This window comes from Budorcas taxicolor, chromosome 10 (genome assembly GCF_023091745.1).
Source record: "Budorcas taxicolor isolate Tak-1 chromosome 10, Takin1.1, whole genome shotgun sequence".
Classification (NCBI taxonomy): domain Eukaryota; kingdom Metazoa; phylum Chordata; class Mammalia; order Artiodactyla; family Bovidae; genus Budorcas; species Budorcas taxicolor.
In genome coordinates this window covers 13,432,935-13,450,440 of record NC_068919.1, presented here as the reverse complement: position 1 = coordinate 13,450,440, position 17,506 = coordinate 13,432,935, and the positions used below count along the sequence as shown (strand labels likewise).

The window sequence follows — 17,506 nt, the reverse complement described above, 5'->3', positions numbered from 1 at the left end:
AACTTTAATTTTAATTCATTAACATTTAAATAGTTACATATGGCTAGTGGCTACAGTTCTGGCAAGAGTAGCTCAAAGATGACCTCTAGTATTTTATGCGATCTTTGGAGGGCTATGTGGGAAGAGCTTGAGTGTTAGAGCAAGACAGACCTGGGTTCCAAACTTAGCTCCACCATTTACTAGTTAGGCAAACATGCAAATTCATGAACTTCATTTTCCTTATCTGTATAACAGAATATTATGACCCTTCTTGCAGAATTGTAGTGCAAGTTTAAGATAATGGATGAAACAGATCAGGAAGTTCCTCACTCAGTGGTAGTTATTTTTTCAGTTACGATGTCCTTCAGGGATAAAGTTCTGTCTTTTGCCTTTATCCTATCTTTTGCCTTTCCTAATCTAGGACCCATACTTGATTGCTCCGTACCTGGGCCCTACAGATGCAGCTCTTGTTTTTCAAGAAAGCCACTTGCTCAGGAATTGTTACAGATCTTCAGCAAGGGGTGAGCCTCCAGTAACCCAAGTCTTCTGTGTCTCCGGAACCACTGATTTCCGCTTATCCTGTGTCCCCTCCACCTCACATGCCACCTCACATTTCAGGAACTCACAAAACCCTTCCCCCTGATTGCCTATCAAGCCGAAACTTTGTTCAGTGCAACCAAAACACCTGTTGGTGGTTTTCTGGTACTTTCCTCGCTAACTCTCCCCTTGACTTCCCCTAATAAATATTTTATAACTTCTTTTTTATTTGTAAATGCTTCAGGACTGCCTTTTTACAAGCTTCATGTATGGCTAACCCTGCCCTAATTTAGTAACCAAAATAAAATAAGGCAAAAAAAGACTATGTTTCAGAAGTGTTCCAGTAAAATAAAATAAGTGTTGCACTCCCTATCTAAACTAATATAATGTGTTATGAGCCTTGTCCAACATTCCGCTGGTCCTTCTTTTGGAGAATAGAACTTTTCTGTGGCTCCAATGTCCAAGTTTTATCAGTGGACACAAAGGGATGCCTACGATAAGCAGGATGTATTTTCTACTGTTAATAATTACTGGAATGTTAAACTACCCTCCTCTTGCTTTTCCAGCATTCCACAGACTCAGAGAGAGAGGGAGAGAGACAGAGGAGGTGAAATACAGGCTAGCATTTCAGTAGGATTTCAATCTGGATTTGAGTAAGCCATTAGACAAAAGGTTTATAGTTAGCTTAGAAATCCTGCTAACTTCTGAGGCCTCCCCAACAGGGACATCATTGAAGGATTATTTACTGAAGGAAGATATGAAATCAAATAGGGCAAATAATTTCAACTCAGAACTCTCAAATGTGGTGAGGGTCTAATCTAATTTAAAAAAAAAAAAACCTGGAAATTTAAGTTCTAACTCAATAAAGAAACGTAATGAACCTGGATCCAGTCAACATGTAAGTACAACAATGTGACCGATTAGTCATGTCTTCTCCTTACAACTCCCCAAATTTCAAGATTTAACCAGAATCTGGAACCTATGCAGACATTCACTCAACTCAGTTGTTCTACTTTGTCTGAAAAGTAAATGTGCTTAAGAGCATCTGAAATTCTGAACCTTTCTTGGGTAACAGTCTGAACTCAAAATAGGTCAATTCTAGAAAGGCATTCATTTCACAGGACTTCTGTCTGTGGTTATTCTGAAAACCACTGCTTTAAAAACTGACATTATGAAGCTTAAAAATAGGCCCTCCTACTAAGGATCCTGAACAAAAATAAAATATCCTTTCCTCCCCACATTTCCTCATTCCCTTTTTCCTCAAACACCTTAGGTGAGTGGTGATATAGAGAGATATCTTTTTCCAGAGTTTCAGATTATTACCTGAAAAGAGGTTTATAAAAATTTTTTAAGAAGACTGGGTAAAATTACCAAAATTCAGTTTGGGGTAAACTTAGAAATTTTTCAGACCAAGTAAGCATACCAAATTAAAATATGTCTGAGTTGAGATAAAATGTCAGGTACCTTCTTTAACTCCAGCTGTGTGAGCTCCCAGCAAGTTCCTTCCCCTCTCCGGGTCTGGTTTCCTTATACTGCAAAAGGAGGCACAGGGCTAGGGGATCTGTAAAAACCCTGCCAGCCCTAACAAGCGCTGCTTCTAGAAAGCTGGACAGCTGCTTCCTATTTTCACAACTCTTTGGAAAGAGCAGAAAAGCCCCTAGCCCCAAGGTTCCTGGGAAGCCTCATTAGTTTCAAATGTTCCCCTGGGACACAGGAACTGCTGTTGAGGGCAAAGCAAGTTGAGATGGCTATAAAATAGAAATGGTGTTGAGAGGGAAAAACTGAGTTACGTTTTGCAGATGACACTAATAAATCTAGAAATACTGATATTCAATCAGAAGTCACTAGATATAATAAATGAATTTAACAAAGCTTCAGGATATAAACAATTCATACAAATCAAATCACAGTCAAGATGGAATACACAAATTAGAAAATGTTCAATCACAACAGCATCAAAATGTTAGGTATTTGAAATATTAACTCAGGACACAAGAGAATTATTCAAAAGAAACTATAACACCATAATAGAAAAAGAGGGGGAGACATTAATAAATGGAAATATACATCGTGACAATTTTGAAAATTTTCTTTAACCCTACCCAATTTAAGAAAAAAAAAGGACTCAAAAGTATGTAAGAGTTAAAAATAAATTTTAGAAATAGATTTTAAAAATACCATAAAGACCACATAAAAGAAACCTGAAAATACAAGAGATAAAAATCCTATTTAATAAACTCCATGAAGATATTAGACCCCATTGTGTAGAAAAATTAACACAGACCCATACTTCACCCCAAACACATTAATTCCAGATGGGACCATATAAGGGAGAGAAAAGGCTAGAAGAAAATGAAGCCACATACTCCTGTTAGTTTTGAAATAATGTAACATGTATGAATAGTAAAGAAAAGTAGGTTGTACCATACAAAAGACATGCTTTGGAAAATAAAAAATATACGTATTTTTTCCTAAGTAATACAATATAAAAGGGAAACATCACAATGGGATGATGTAGTAGCCACATAATTTATAAAATTGAAAAAATACGAAGCACACTGACTTATTGCTTCAACAAACCAAAAGACAAGTAATTGTCTACTGGCTGATAAAAGAGACAGACTAACACATCAAAGCTATTTAGACATATCTATTAAAAAATGGTCTGAGAAGAAAAAAGCTTGCATGAAACTTTTCAAAGTGTTCGGTTGGTACCGCAAAACCTTCCCACCTACCTCTCCAGCTTCATCTCCGGCGCCCTGCAGCTATGCATCTGGCACACTGAACTAGTTGCCGCTTCTCTACACACATCCCAAGCTTTCCCACTTATGTCAAGCTGCTCATCCTGAGCTCTCTTCCTGCCAGGCCCCCTCCCTCCCCCCATTCCCATGGAAATCCTAGCCATCCTTCAAGACCCAGCTCAAATGTCATCTCCTCTGTGAAGGCCCTCCTAATCTTCCCCACTGGATGTGCGTTCTTCCTCCTCTCAATGAGAATCGACAGTCCTTTCTTTGTACCTCTTTCTCCTGGGGCACTTTTCTTACTCTACCCATCTGTTTCCTCCTTCTCGTGAACTTGCAACCTCTCCATACATGAGATTTTAAGATCCTTGGAGGAAAAAACAATCTTACTCACCTATCTACACCATCCAGCAGAGCAAATTACATTCAAAATGCGTTCATTAAATATTAGTTTAGACTGAAAATAATCCCATTTCAAAAATACAGCCTGGCAAACAAAGCAAAGCAGACTGAGAAGGAGCCCTATTAAACTATTAAAAAAAAGTCACTAAATTTCAAAAAAAAAAGAAAAAAAAAAACCCAACTTCCTAAAGCTTGAGGAACTAGTTGAAATATACATTGTAAATTGGTTCTGTCTTTTTATGGAACATATTCAGTAATACATAACAAAATGGGTAACATGGTTCATTGCCTCTGATTTGGTGTATGAGTTAATTTAAAAGAACACCACAAATTAGTTCAAAATACTCATAAGAGTATCAGTAAATAATAAAATTTTTATTTTAAATATAATCTAAATAATCAACAAAGCCATCTAAATAATCAACAAAGTGTCATTTGTGAAGCCAGGTCCTATCAAATTCTACTCTTTAGCCAAAAATAAATGATAAGCATGAGAATTATGTCTGTGAGTAAAAATGGGGTAGGAGGGGAGCCCATCAACTGATTCCAGTTATCAATATATGTATATAATAACCAAAAGTTAAACTGGAAAATTTAATGCCTGTAGGTTCTTTCCTTAAAAAGGTACTGATATATTCAGTTTTCTTTTAAAGTTGTACTTGAGCAAGCAAATATTCAAAAGAATTGGCTTCAGGGGGAAGAAATCACTCTATTTGATTTTTCTTCAACCCCCATGCAACATCTTCTTATCTGACTCCCTTGCTGACATCAAAGCAGGATACCCCTGGGAGCTTCACCAAGAAATCAGAGGCAGGATCAGCATTTTTAGCAGTAGGCCCTGCACCAGGATTCAGAGAACACCTGCTCTTTTAAAAACAAAAATGCAATTCATTCTGGAAGGTGTTAATTTAGCAAACAGGTATGTGAGCCTTCAAACAGCTCTCATGGGTTTTCAGACAAAAGAGACAGGATACAGGACACAAAGCAACACCATCATCAAGTGGCAGAAAGAGACTAGGATGATTTTTTCAAAACTGGCAGCTTCTAGAAGGGACTAAGAGAAACAAAACTGAGACTCCAAGCTTTCTTCTCAAGTTCACATTGCCTTCTTCCCAGTCTGTGGGTTCTCCAGGTTTTCTCAATATGTTGGAAAGATTCTCCATTGCTTGACCTGTGCTTCCTATGGGTGTGGTAGAAACAATTACCAATTTATACCAATGGAAGCTTGCAAGGAAGAGTTTTTTGTTGTTGTTGGTTAGCTTGTTTAAACGTTATTTTGGTTTTGTCCAATTTACCAATAATGATTTACTATACTAAGCGAATGGAGTGATGTGGACCCAGGAGTTCAAAAAGGCATGGTCCCAAATAATCAAATTAATGGAGAAAAAAAAAGACACAAGGAACATTCAGTGAAAAAGAAAGCATATGACTTCAAAATGATACAGAATTTAATGTGATGTTTATTATACAATATAAGCCAGATGGTACAATGGTAAAGAATTCATCTGCAATGCAGCAGATGCAGGAGACTCAGGTTTGATCCCTGGGTCAGGGAAGACCCCCCCGGAGGAGAAAATAGCAACCCACTTCACTATTCTTGCCTGGAAAAAACAATCCATGAGGCCTAAAAGAGTAGGACACAACTGAGTGACGAAGCATGCACATAAACACACAGGTCAGAGTACAAAGGAGGAGAGAGGAAATGTGAAAACCAATACAATATTGTAAAATAAAAAAAATAAAATAAAATATAAAAAAAAGAGGAAATGTGAGTCAATGTTAAAAAGGACGTAAGATTTAGGATGAATTTTAATCTCTGGGTACTTTTAAAAAATTTATTATTAATTTTTTCAAACATAAGAAATATGGAAAGAAGGGAAGAGTCAATCTCATACACTAACCAACTAAACAACTGTGAACAATTTTGCCCCATTTGCTTTATGTGAGTGTAATTTTTTTTCCTGAACCACTTCAAAGTTTCACTCATCAACTATGAACAACAACAGTCTCCTACATAATCATACCATATTACATCTAAAAAATTAACCATAATTCTCTATTTAAATTTCCCTAGTTGTTCCAAGAGATCATTGTTACAGCTATTATTTTTGATTCGGTGCCCAACCGAGGCTCACGTATTACATTTGACTGGCACGTCTCCTTAGTCTTCTGTTCTCAAACAGCACCCTCCCTTACTTTTCCCGCAGGACACTGACTGTTTAAAGGGACTGGGTCGGTTGTCTTAGAGAATATTCCACATCCTGAAATTGTCTGTTTCCTCCTGGTGTCATTTCACTTGTTTCTCTGTCCCCGTATTTGCTGTAAACAGGAAGTCAGATCTCAAGGCTTGATTAGATGCAGGTTTGGGTAAGACTTCGAAGAACAGGCAGCATATAAAATGTATAAATTAACATGATTTATCAACATTTGCAATTTGGTATTAAGAAAAAAAAGGTAACAGTCAGCTGAGAAGGAAGAAACCAAAGCCGGCACCTCTAATGACACTTCCCATGTAGACAGCTTCCAACAATCACAAAGTACTTTTACAACGTTATTTTGGATGATGCTCACCTGCCCTCCTTCCCTCACAGGTTTGTTATAGTATCATCCTTACTTTACTAACGAGGGAAACTAAGACTCAGTGAAGTTAAATAACATACAAAGAAAAATTTTTTTTAATAAATAAATGACCTGCCAAAGATCAACAATATAGAAGTAGCAAAACTAAGTCTCAAACTCAGGTCCTAGAATAGCATGGAGTTACTCAGAAAAGGCTACATGGGAGATGAACTCTATTCTAGGTCTTGAAAGATGGGAGCATTCTTTCATTCCAGGCCCTGGAGTAGATGTGGGGGAAACATCAGTACACAAGATGGCCATGGTTCCTTTCCTCATAGTTATAGGTCCTCCCCTCACCTAAAGTGTGGTGGCAAATACAAGACAAAAATAAAATCACACAGGAAAGTGGAGGAGGGCATTCCAGACAAAGGAAACCATGTGAGCAAGACCAGACAGAGGTAAAAGGCAGGGGCAATGGGAGGACAATAAAGGGATCAGCCAGAGAAAAATCAAGCTAGAGATGGGAAGCTCTACTGAAGTATTCTCTCCCTGTTTTCAAAAGATGCATAAATAAGTGAAAGTAGAATGCTGTACGTGTTTATGTTCAAACAAATACCTTACACATCTCCTTGCCCCAGGCTAAGTCATCTTTATGAACCTTTTGCTCTTTCTGTATCTGCTGCAACAACAGCAGAGACATTCTTCCCAAGGACACAAGATTCAGCTGGCCCTACTTTTTACCTGAAGCTATTCTCAAAAGACTGCACTAGTATTAGTTATCGCAGGAACAAACCAGTAGAAGCACCTAAATTCAGACTACAAAGTCAGTTAAAACCGCTTCAAAAGCTTCTAGTTATCATAACGCACATCCCAGGTAAGGTTGTAAGTGAAAGACGCTCAGTCATGTCCCACTCTTTGTGACCCCATGGAATTCTCCAGGCCAGAATACTGGAGAGGGCAGCCTTTCCCTTCTCCAGGGGATCTTCCCAACCACGGCTCAAATCCAGGTATCCCGCATTGAAGGCGGATTCTTTACCAGCTGAGCCACAAGGGAAGCCCATACTGGAGTGGGTAGCCATTCCCCTTCTCCATGGGATCTTCCCAATCCAGGGATCAAACCCAGAGCTCCCGCATTGCAGGTGGATTCTTTACCAGTTGAGCCACAAGGGAAGCCCAACAATACTGGAGTGGGTAGCCTATCCTTTCTCCAGCGGATCTTCCTGACCCAGGAATCCAACCAGGATTTCCTGCATTGCCGTCGGATTCTTTACCAACTGAGCCATCAGGGAAGCGCCTAAGGCCGTAAGAGATCCCCCCAAAGCACAGCAACCTGTTTCAACCTCTCTACCCGCTTCCTTAAGGGCCTTCACACTAACAGATGTGTGTTCCCACAAACCTGCAGAAAGTGCTGATGCAAATCAAAAAGCTGTGGATGCCACCAAGCAACGCACCTTGTTTATTCAGCACCTTGTGGCCTTCAAAGCATTTCCGTATGTGTTATCTTGTTTAATCTTCATGATACTCCTTCAAGGTAGGAACAGTTCAATCATTTGGTCAACAGATAACTGAGTATCTGCTATGGGCCAGACACTGATCTACTCACTGAGCAAGGAACCAACCAACCCCCAGCCTTCATGAAGCATACATTTTAGGGCAGGGGGAGGTGGAAATAAATATTTATAGACAATGCAACAGTAATTAGTGGTAAGTGCTGCGAAGAAAAACAGGGCAAATAAGGGAGTCAAGCATGATAGGGAGTGCTACAGTGATCAAAGACGGCCTGCGTGAAGAAACATTTGAGCAAAGTTCCAAAGGAAGTGAGGGAGCAAGTCATGTGGGTATTTGGCAGAAGAGAATTCCAGGCAGAGAGAACAGCAAAAGTTCTGAGATTGGAATGCACCCCACCAACTGTGGAACAGCGAAGGGGACAGCATGGCTGGAGCCAAGAGTGAAGGGGACGACGGGGAAAACTAAGAGCCTGATCAGACAGAGCCTTGTAGGCCACGAAGACAAAGATTTTATAAAGCACTCTCATCCTCACCCTGCGGATAAGGAAACGAAAAGTCAGAAAGTACAGAAGACCTGCCTAAGGTAACAGGAAAAGTGAGGTCTTAGGAGCACCCTGCATTGCAACCTCGAACTCTGCTCAGGGCTCCAGCTTCTCCTTGGGAGGGTTACAAGTGCTCTTTAAAACACAAAGAACAGACTCTGTATGATTTCAATTCCCCTACACCATGAAATTTTTGCACCTTGTTTTATGTCCCTGGATGTTTCAATGTCTCCTAGTTTACAGTCTATGGGAACTTGAATAGATTTTGTATCCTACTGATACGTGAACTTTATGAATTTTAATTAGGCTGAATTGCTTCATGGCACCTTCCAGATCCACTATATCCTTCTACTTTTCTGTATATTCATTCTATTAATTTTTGAGAGTTTGATATTGAAACTCCAACTAAAAATCTTAATTTATCTACTTAAAAAAATAACTGTAATATATAGTGGAACTATAAATACCTTGTTCTGTATTTTCCAAGTCTCCTGTGTGTTTTCATACTTTCACAATTTCAAAAACAAAAAGGAAACAGGGAAAAAAAAAAAAAGCACAAAGAAAGATTAAGTGAGTGCCTTATCATGGAAGGACAGGCAAAGTACCCTCAAACTCAGCAACCCCATTTCTGAGTACATTCCACAGGGAACTCTTATAAGAGTCCAAAAGGAGGTACAGATTTAAGGACAGTGATGGCTTCACTGTTTGAAGCAGCAAGGGGTTGGAAACGACAAAACTGTCCTATTCTAGGGGAATGATAAGTAGAATGTGGTACCTGCACATGGTAGACTGCTCTGCAACCGAGAGAGATGATCAACTAGACACATGTATAACACTGTGAACAGAGCTCAGAAATACGGTACTTGTTTGAAAAAGAAAAAACCTGAAATAAAAGTTAAGGGTGGTCATTGCTTCCCTTCAAATATTGATGATTCTTTTCCTTCCAAGAAGGCCCCTGTCCCCTTTTAAGGTCACCATCGCCATGTGATTTGCTTTACAAAAATGGGAGCAAAAGTGACCCTTCTGGGCAGAAACTTTAAAGGCCAGCATGTGGTTCTCCAGATTCCCTTCTCACTAAGCGTATTTCAGACATGGTGCCTCCGTCAGCCTGAGTCCCTGATTGGAATCCAATCAAAAGAGCCTCCCATTAACCTGAAAGCATGTTAAACTACTGAGATTTTCTAGTCTATCCCAACTGATGCAGATTTATAGCACAACAGCATTTTTAATAAAAAATGAAAATATTTAAAGTGCACAACATGACGATTCACTATATACACACAGTGAAACGATTATTTCAGTCATGCTAATTAACATACACATCTCCTCACACATTTACCATGTGGGGTGTGTGTGACAAGAGCACCTGAAGTCTACTCTCCCAGCAAATGTCCAGTATTCAACACAGGATTATTAACTATAGTCATCACACTAAGCATTAGACCTCTAGACTTACTCACTCTATGAACTACAACTTTGTATCCTTTGACAAATATCCTCCCATTTCCCCCACCTCCCCACCCCAGGTAACCACCTATCTACTCTATGCTTTCATGTACCCCTTTTTTTTAGATTCCACATAAAATCTGAGATCATGCAGTATTTTTCTTTCTGTGTCTAGCTTATTTCATTTAGCATACTGTCCTCCAGGTCCATCCATGGTGTTGCAAATGGCAGGATTTCCACTTCTTTCAAGGCTGAATAGTAGCACAATAGTATACTGCACCCTAAGCACACAAAATAACACTATCTCCCACCCAAAAGCACACATATACCCAACAAATAGGTAGAATTATAAGATCATATATTAAATATCTAGAGTGGGTGAGATGGTGTCTTGGAGAGAGAAGAAAGTGGGGAGGAGGGAATAAAAATATAGGGAGAAATAACAAAAAAAAAGAAAAGCTATTAAAAGACTTGATAAACAGACTGTGCAAATATTAGTAATTTCACTAATTTTCTCCACAAACATTTGTGCACTTATTACTTTCCAGGTACTATTCCAGGCACTACTTATTGAACAGTAAATCAAAAAAGGACAGTCCAATCTTATAGGTTGTCAGGTGTACAGAAGACAGAAATACTTAAGTACCCCAGTAAAAGATTATGGACAGTGAATGAGTGCCATTAAAAAAGTCAGGTGACATGAGAAAGAGGGACCCAGTTTAGGTTAGGTGGTCTGTGAACATCTCTGAGGAAATGACATTTACTCAGAGGTGAAGACTGCTTCCTTCGCAGCTTGGGAAGAGAAAGGGAGGACTCATGTCAGGCAGATGGAACAGCATGTGCAGGGGCCTGGAGGGAGTATGGACCATCCCATGGAGGAAGTGAAAGAAGGCCAGCGTCCCAGAAGAAAGGAGCAGCAGGAAATGTGGGTAAAGAGATGTGGCAGGGAATGGGGGATAAGCAGACTCAGCCCAATATAGAGAACTTCGATTTTATTTTATTCTAACTGCAATGAAACTACGAACACTTTTTGGGGGGTGGGGGAGGGGCAGTGCTGAGTTGTGAAGTGTGTGGGATCTTAGTTCCCTGACGACGGATTGAACCCAGGCCCTCAGGAGTGGAAACAGGAAGTCCTAATCCTTGGACCACTAGGGAATTCCCAGTGGAAACATTTTAAACAGGGAAACGACATGATCTTGTTTCCAACTTACTGCACTCTAACATTTAGCACCCTTGCAATATGCTCATATTTTTTTGCAAACTTGCAAAAGAAATATTTTTGCAGTCTTTTTCTTCAAGGACCCCCAGAAGCTGCCTAGAATCCAGGTCCCATATAACATAACTTTAAATGGGGTAAGGGCTCCATAAGAGAGCAGTCCCAAGTGCCAGGGAGTCACAGAGAAACAACCTTGCCAATTTAGCACCAAGAGTTCTTTAATGCCAATGGACATTTTTCTTCTTACACTTTATGAAAATGTGCCAAATCATTCCCTAATCTACTGAGAGAAACATAAGTACATCAGCTTTGCTTGAAAAATGGGAAAGATGTATTAACAGGTGTGTACAGCTTTCCCCCATGAGAGGCAGGGGGCAGGGGAACAGTCCCTGTTTGTCTCAGGCAGCCTAAACAGGGATGCCGCCTACTGTAACACAGCAATGAGTCACAGAGGTAGATACGCATGGCACAGAAAACTGAGTAAGGAGGTCGGTTATCCAGAAGCTACGGCACCTCATCTACCGCCATGACTGCAAATTACCTTCAGGCTTCCCTCAGCATTCTCTACCCAGTAACAAAGGTACCAGCAGCTAACACTAACAGAAGAGTTACTACTGTTAGCTCATTTAGTCGCCACAACTCTAAATAGATCTATCATTGGACCCATTTTCACAGACAACAAAACTAAACCTAAGCCCTAGAGAGACCTGACCCAGATCACAAAACCACAAACTTAGCCTGACTCCGGAGTCCCACCTTGTACCCACTGTTTAGAATCTCCCACTCCCACCAAATATATCTGCCACCAACTTCAGCATAGTTTTTCTTTTTTCTTCCCTCTCCCCTTTGTAAGAACACCGTCACAATTGTAAGAACTTTGTAAGTTCTTTGTGAGTTCTTCCAGTCACTTTGTAAGAACAGTGGGGTCACAATTAACAACAGAATGACTACAGGTACTTCCACTCACTGCTGCGGCTTAGTCGCTTCAGTCGTGTCCAACTTTTTGAGACCCTATGGACTGTAGCCCACCAGGCTCCTCTGTCCATGGGATTCCCAGGCAAGAGTACTGGAGTGAGCTGCCTTGCCCTTCTCCAGAGGATCTTCCCGACCCAAGGGATCAAGCCTGCATCTCTTCTGTGTCCTGCATTGGCAGGTGGGTTCTTTACCATTAGTGCCACTTGGGAAGCCCCACTTTCACTCACTACCTTCTTCCAAAATGAATGGGAGCACGATGGTCAGGACACAACATTCAGTCAGAATCCACTGTGGTCAAAATTTGTCCTGTCCTGCCCTGCTCTGGTGCTGGTGGTGGAGGTGGGGGTGATTTCAGAACTATATTAAGGGGATAAAATTCTGTATACTAAACGTGCATCATTGTATGCAAAGTTATCCACTAACCTGGACAAGTTAATATCATGCAAAACAGATACTTCAGAAAGGAGTCTGTCTGAGGAATGTGGTTGAGCTCACATCACAGGTCTGTTCACCACTGGCCTTGTGATCATTATAGGGGTGGACAGAGCCACCAAGCCAATAGGTCCCCAGGCTATTAAAATTGAGAGACAAACAAAGGTTACAGAAATCACCAAAGGGCAGAAGGTTGAGGCCTAATCTGTTCTTTTCATCAGCTGGTTTCCTAAAGTTTCCAGGGGTGCAGGTAAGAGATTAAGAACTCTTATTAATCTTTTCTGTTTATTTCTCCAGCTCGCCAGATCTTTCTCCTTCACACAGTCCTGTTCCTTACCTAGGATACAAAAGAGTTGTGGGAACTCAGAAACATCCATGAAACAGACTCATCACTGTTTAAAGAAGTAAACTGCTGGTTCGTGATGAACACTGGAAGTTGCAGAGATGGAGCACCTTGTGTGGGATTTCCAAGAACATGGTGTCATGTCTCAGGTCCAAAATTGGGCTCGTAGTCAATTAAAGCAGCCCAGGAGAGACACCGATGAGAAAAGATCTGGTGAATGAATGAAAAGTCAGATGAAAAGAAAAGCAGCTCCCTTCAAAACAAGAGTCTCCAGGAAGAAGGCCAAGGAATGGGAGCCCCCAAAGTGGACAAGTAAAAAGCCTCGGGGGTGTTGGTGTACACACGTCCTCGCTGCCCTGGCAGCGGTCGCAACTGGCCACTCCCAGCCCACAGGTGTCAAGCACGAAGGTGAGGACTGCTCGGCGGCCCCAACTCCACATTCTACACCCTGAGTTGAACTCAAGACGCAGATGCGATCTTAATTTTTCCAAAACATCGGCTCCCTTCTCCCCGTTACACACCAGAATCCCAGAGAATCTAGGAGAAAGAGCTGGGGAGAGGCGGGCGATGAACCAGTTTTTATTTTTTACGGAGAGGCAAAATGACCAGAGGTCAGGGATGACTGAAAGGGTCGGTAGAGGGGTGGGGATGGGCATCGCTACTCGTTGGGTGCACGGACTGGTCTGAGTCAGGAGCACAATCAGTGCTTAGTCACCGATACCTCGGCGGCCGGAGTTCCTCGCGCCCGGCGGCCCGAGACGTATGTGATGACCCGGGCAGAGCCCCGCGCGAGGCGCACACCCGACTCGGCTTCTGCACCCCGGCCCGGGCCTCCCCAGCCCGCCCCCCACCCCAAGACTTACTCCGCCGAGCTGGTCCCGTTAACCGCGGAGCCGTCCGGGGCCGGGTTCAGCTGGATGGGCGTCGGCTTCTTCTTGGGCATTTTGGAGCCAGGAAAGGCGCTCCCAACTCTGAGGGCGGCCCCTCTAGCTTCCTCCCTCTGAGCTGCCCCGCGCCGGCCTCGCGGGGCCAAGTCAGGGCCGCAAGCCCGAAGGCTGCCTTCGGGGGGCGCGCCCTGCGCGGTCCCGTCAGGGCCAAAGGGCCAGTGGCGGTCTGGGGGAACCCCCGGCCCACTTGCTCCGTGCACAGGGAACCGAAGGGTTTCCCCGCCCGCGCAGCTCGGCAGCCCGGGATTCCCTGCCGCTCTCCCTCAGTCAACCGGTCCCCGGGCGCGCGCACCACAACGCTGGTCCAGCCACAGCCCGGGAAAGTGCGCCGCCGCCACTGCCGCGTTCCAAGCGGCTCAGCGCAGCAGTCCCAGAGGCGGACTGGAGGGCGGGGGAGAGTTGGGGGAGGGCTGGGGACAGGGGAAGCCTCGCCCCCCCAATTCCAGGAGGCTGCGTTTTCCACACGCCCACCTGGCTCCGCCCCAATTGCCTCTCTGACAGCCAATGAGAGCACGCCTCGGCGGCAGATGACGCGGAAATACGTCACGGGGCGCGGCGCGCGGCCCTGGGGGCGGGGTCCGGCCCTGGCTCCACAGCGCCCTCTGCCGCCTAGAGACTCCCAGGTGGACCTACCGGGAAAGGAGGCTGTGCATCCTGGCTCCCATAGCTAGTCGAGGTGAGCTTGATCCGGTAGGTCGCCATGCGGTCTCCTCATGTACGGTGCCTGTAGCCCCAGGGCCGAGTCACACTGATGGAGCTAAAGTAATAAAATGAATAAAGAAAAAGACCCCTTCCTGTTTCTACAGGCAGCGTTGGGGAATAGACGACTTGTCAGGAGACTCCTTGTGTGTAGTAAATTGGCAAGTAGAAAGTTACATGTAAAGCGGTAATACTATTAGTCTGCTGACAAGGGTACAGGGAAATGAGTATTCAGTGCGGATGAGACTTTAAATTGGGGCATTTCTGAGAGCAGATTGGGAATATATCTTAAAAACCGTTTGAAAAAAGTCCTTTCAACCAATAATTCCGGTTCTATAAAACTTGAAGAAAAAAGATGTGAATAAAGAGCTTAATAAGATGAAGATGACTTATATGATTCAAAATACACATTCAGTTCACCTCTTCCTCGTTCCCTTTCTATTCAGTCCTAAAGGCATTAGGTGTGCAAAACAAGGTAAGCGTCTACACCCCGTGATCCAGAGCAGCCTGTCAGCCACCTAGCCATTTGCAATATGTAGAGGGTAAAGTTTGCTTTTCACTTTTTAGCCATTTATGCTGTTTGAATTTTTTATTATGTATATAATTTATTCAATGTAAAACATTTTATAAATTGTTTAAAGATTAACATGAGAATGTAAAATTGTGAAGATATTTTGGGAAACAGTCTGCCAGTTCCTCAGTTAAATATAGTTACCGTATGACCCAGCAATTCCACCCCATGTGCTCAAGAGAAGTGAAAATCTAATATCCATACCAAACTTGTACACAAATTTTTATGCAAATGTATGGCAGCATTATTCATAATAGTCAAAAAATGGAGACAACCCAAATGTCCATCAACAGATAAACAAAATGTGGCACATCCGTGCAATGGAATATAACTTGACCATAAAAAGGAATGAAGGCTGATCTGTGCTATAGCATTCATGAACTTTGGAAACATCATGCTAAGTGAAAGAAGCCAACCACAAGATCCCACATATTTTGTTATTTCATTTACGTGAAATGTCCAGAATAAGCAACTTTATAAAGACAGAAAGTAGATTAATGATTCTTTAGGATTTGGTGGGAAAGCTGAGCAAGAAACAGTAGAATGTCTGCTAAAGGGTAAAAGGTCTCCAAAAACTAAGATCTTGGCATCCAGTCCCGTCACTTCATGGCAAATAGATGAGCAAGAAGTAGAAACAGTGACAGGTTTTATTTTAGCTTCCAAAATCACTGTGGATGGGGACTGTAGCCATAAAATTAAAGGATACTAGCTCCGTGGAAGAAAAGCTATGACAAACCTGGATAGCATATTAAAAAGCAGAGACATCACTTTATCAACATAGGTTCATATAGTCAAAGCTTTGGTTTTTCCAGTAGTCAGGTACTGATGTGAGATTCGGACCATAAGGAAGGCTGAATTCCAAAGACTTGATGCTTTTGAACTGTGGTGTTGGAGAAGACTCTTGATAGAGTCCCTTGGACAGCAAGGAGATCAAACCAGTCAGTCCTAAAGGAAATCAGTCCTGAATATTCATCAGAAGGACTGATGCTGGAGCTCCAATACTTTGGTCATCTGATACAAAGAGCCAACTCATTGGAAAACATCCTGATGTTGGGAAAGATTGAGGGCAGGAGGAGAAGGGGGCAGCAGAGGATGAGATGCTTAGATAGCATCATTGACTCAATGGACTTGAATTTGAGCAAACTCTGGGAGATAGTAATGAACAGAAGAGCCTGGCATGCTGCATTCCACGGGGTCACAGAGTCAGACGACTTTGCAACTGAACAACACCAACACCATGCAATGATATGAATGAATCTCATTAACATCCTGTTGGGTAAAATAAACTAGACACAAGAAATACATATGTATTTATATATATATCATATATATATTATACATATATTTACTCAAAACTGACAGATCTAGTCTGTGGAGGTGGAAGCTGGGATAAAGGTTATCCTTGAGGAGGAGAGGAATTGAAAGATGAATTGAAGGAGGCTTTTAAGGTGCTAGTAATGTTTGCTTTCTTGCTCTGGGTAGAGATCACAGGAAAGTGTGTTCCACTTACAATTTTTATTATCTTTCAATAAAACAATGTGTGTTCTGGACCTATGTTACCCCTCAATAAAACAATTACTTGAGGAAAAAAAAAGAAATTTACCCAACACCACTAATTATCAAGGAAATGGAAATCAAAACCACAATGAGGTATCACCTAATACCTGTTAGAATGGCTATCATAAAAAAAAACAACAGAGATAAGTATTGGCTGCTGCTAAGTCACTTCAGTTGTGTCCGACTCTGTGCGACCCCATAGACGGCAGCCTACCAGGCTCCTCCGTCCATGGGATTTTCCAGGCAAGTGCTGGCAAGGTGTGGAAAAAAAGGGAACCCCTGGGCTTTTTGGTGGGAATGCAAATTGATACATCAAAAACCCCCATAAAATTAGTGGAGTTTCTAAAAAAATGAAATTAAAAATAGATCTACCAAATGATCCAACAATTCCACTCTTGGGTATGTATCCAAAGGAATTGAGATCAGGATTTCATAGAGATCTCTGCACTCCGCGTTCAACACAGCCTTATACACAGTAGTCAAGATACGGAAACAGCCTAAGTGTCCGTCAACCGATGAACAGAGGAAGAAGACCTGGAATGGAATATGACTCAGCCATGAGATACAAGGAAATCCTGCCATTTACAGTGATGTGGATGGACCTTACTCTAAATGAGATAAGTCAGGCAGAGAAAAACAAATACTGTATGATCTCACTTGTATGTGAAATCTATAAAACCCAAACTCAGGGAAACAGTAGAGTAGAGGGTTACAAAAAACTTTGGGAGAAGAAATGAGATATTGGCCAAAGGGTACAAACTTCCAGTTATAAAATTCACGAGTTCTGAGAGCCTGATATACAGTATTTATAGCTAATAATACTATAGTATATAATTGAATGTTGCTCAGAGTAAATTTTAAATGTTCTCACACAAAACAGAAATGGTCATTATGGGACAGCAAGGAAGGCTTATTTAATGCTATGGTAGAATCATTTTACTATATATAGCTTTGTCAAATCAATATTTTGTACACAAATTTATGCAATGTTATATGTCAATTCAGTTCAGTCGCTCAGTCATGTCCAACCGACTCTGTGACCCCATGGATTG

At 41.9% G+C, this 17,506-nt stretch overlaps 1 protein-coding gene across 1 annotated transcript in view; it reads right to left on the bottom strand.

Annotated features, from left to right (window-relative positions):
• MAP2K1 (mitogen-activated protein kinase kinase 1) overlaps positions 1-13,999 on the bottom strand; it is a 75,905-nt gene extending 61,906 nt beyond the window's left edge. Inside the window, exon 1 of the mRNA XM_052646592.1 lies at positions 13,544-13,999. Within this exon, the coding sequence (XP_052502552.1) occupies positions 13,544-13,623 (80 nt within the window). The 5' untranslated portion in view covers positions 13,624-13,999. The remainder of the gene's footprint in view (positions 1-13,543) is intronic.
• Between the last annotated feature and the right edge of the window lie 3,507 nt (positions 14,000-17,506).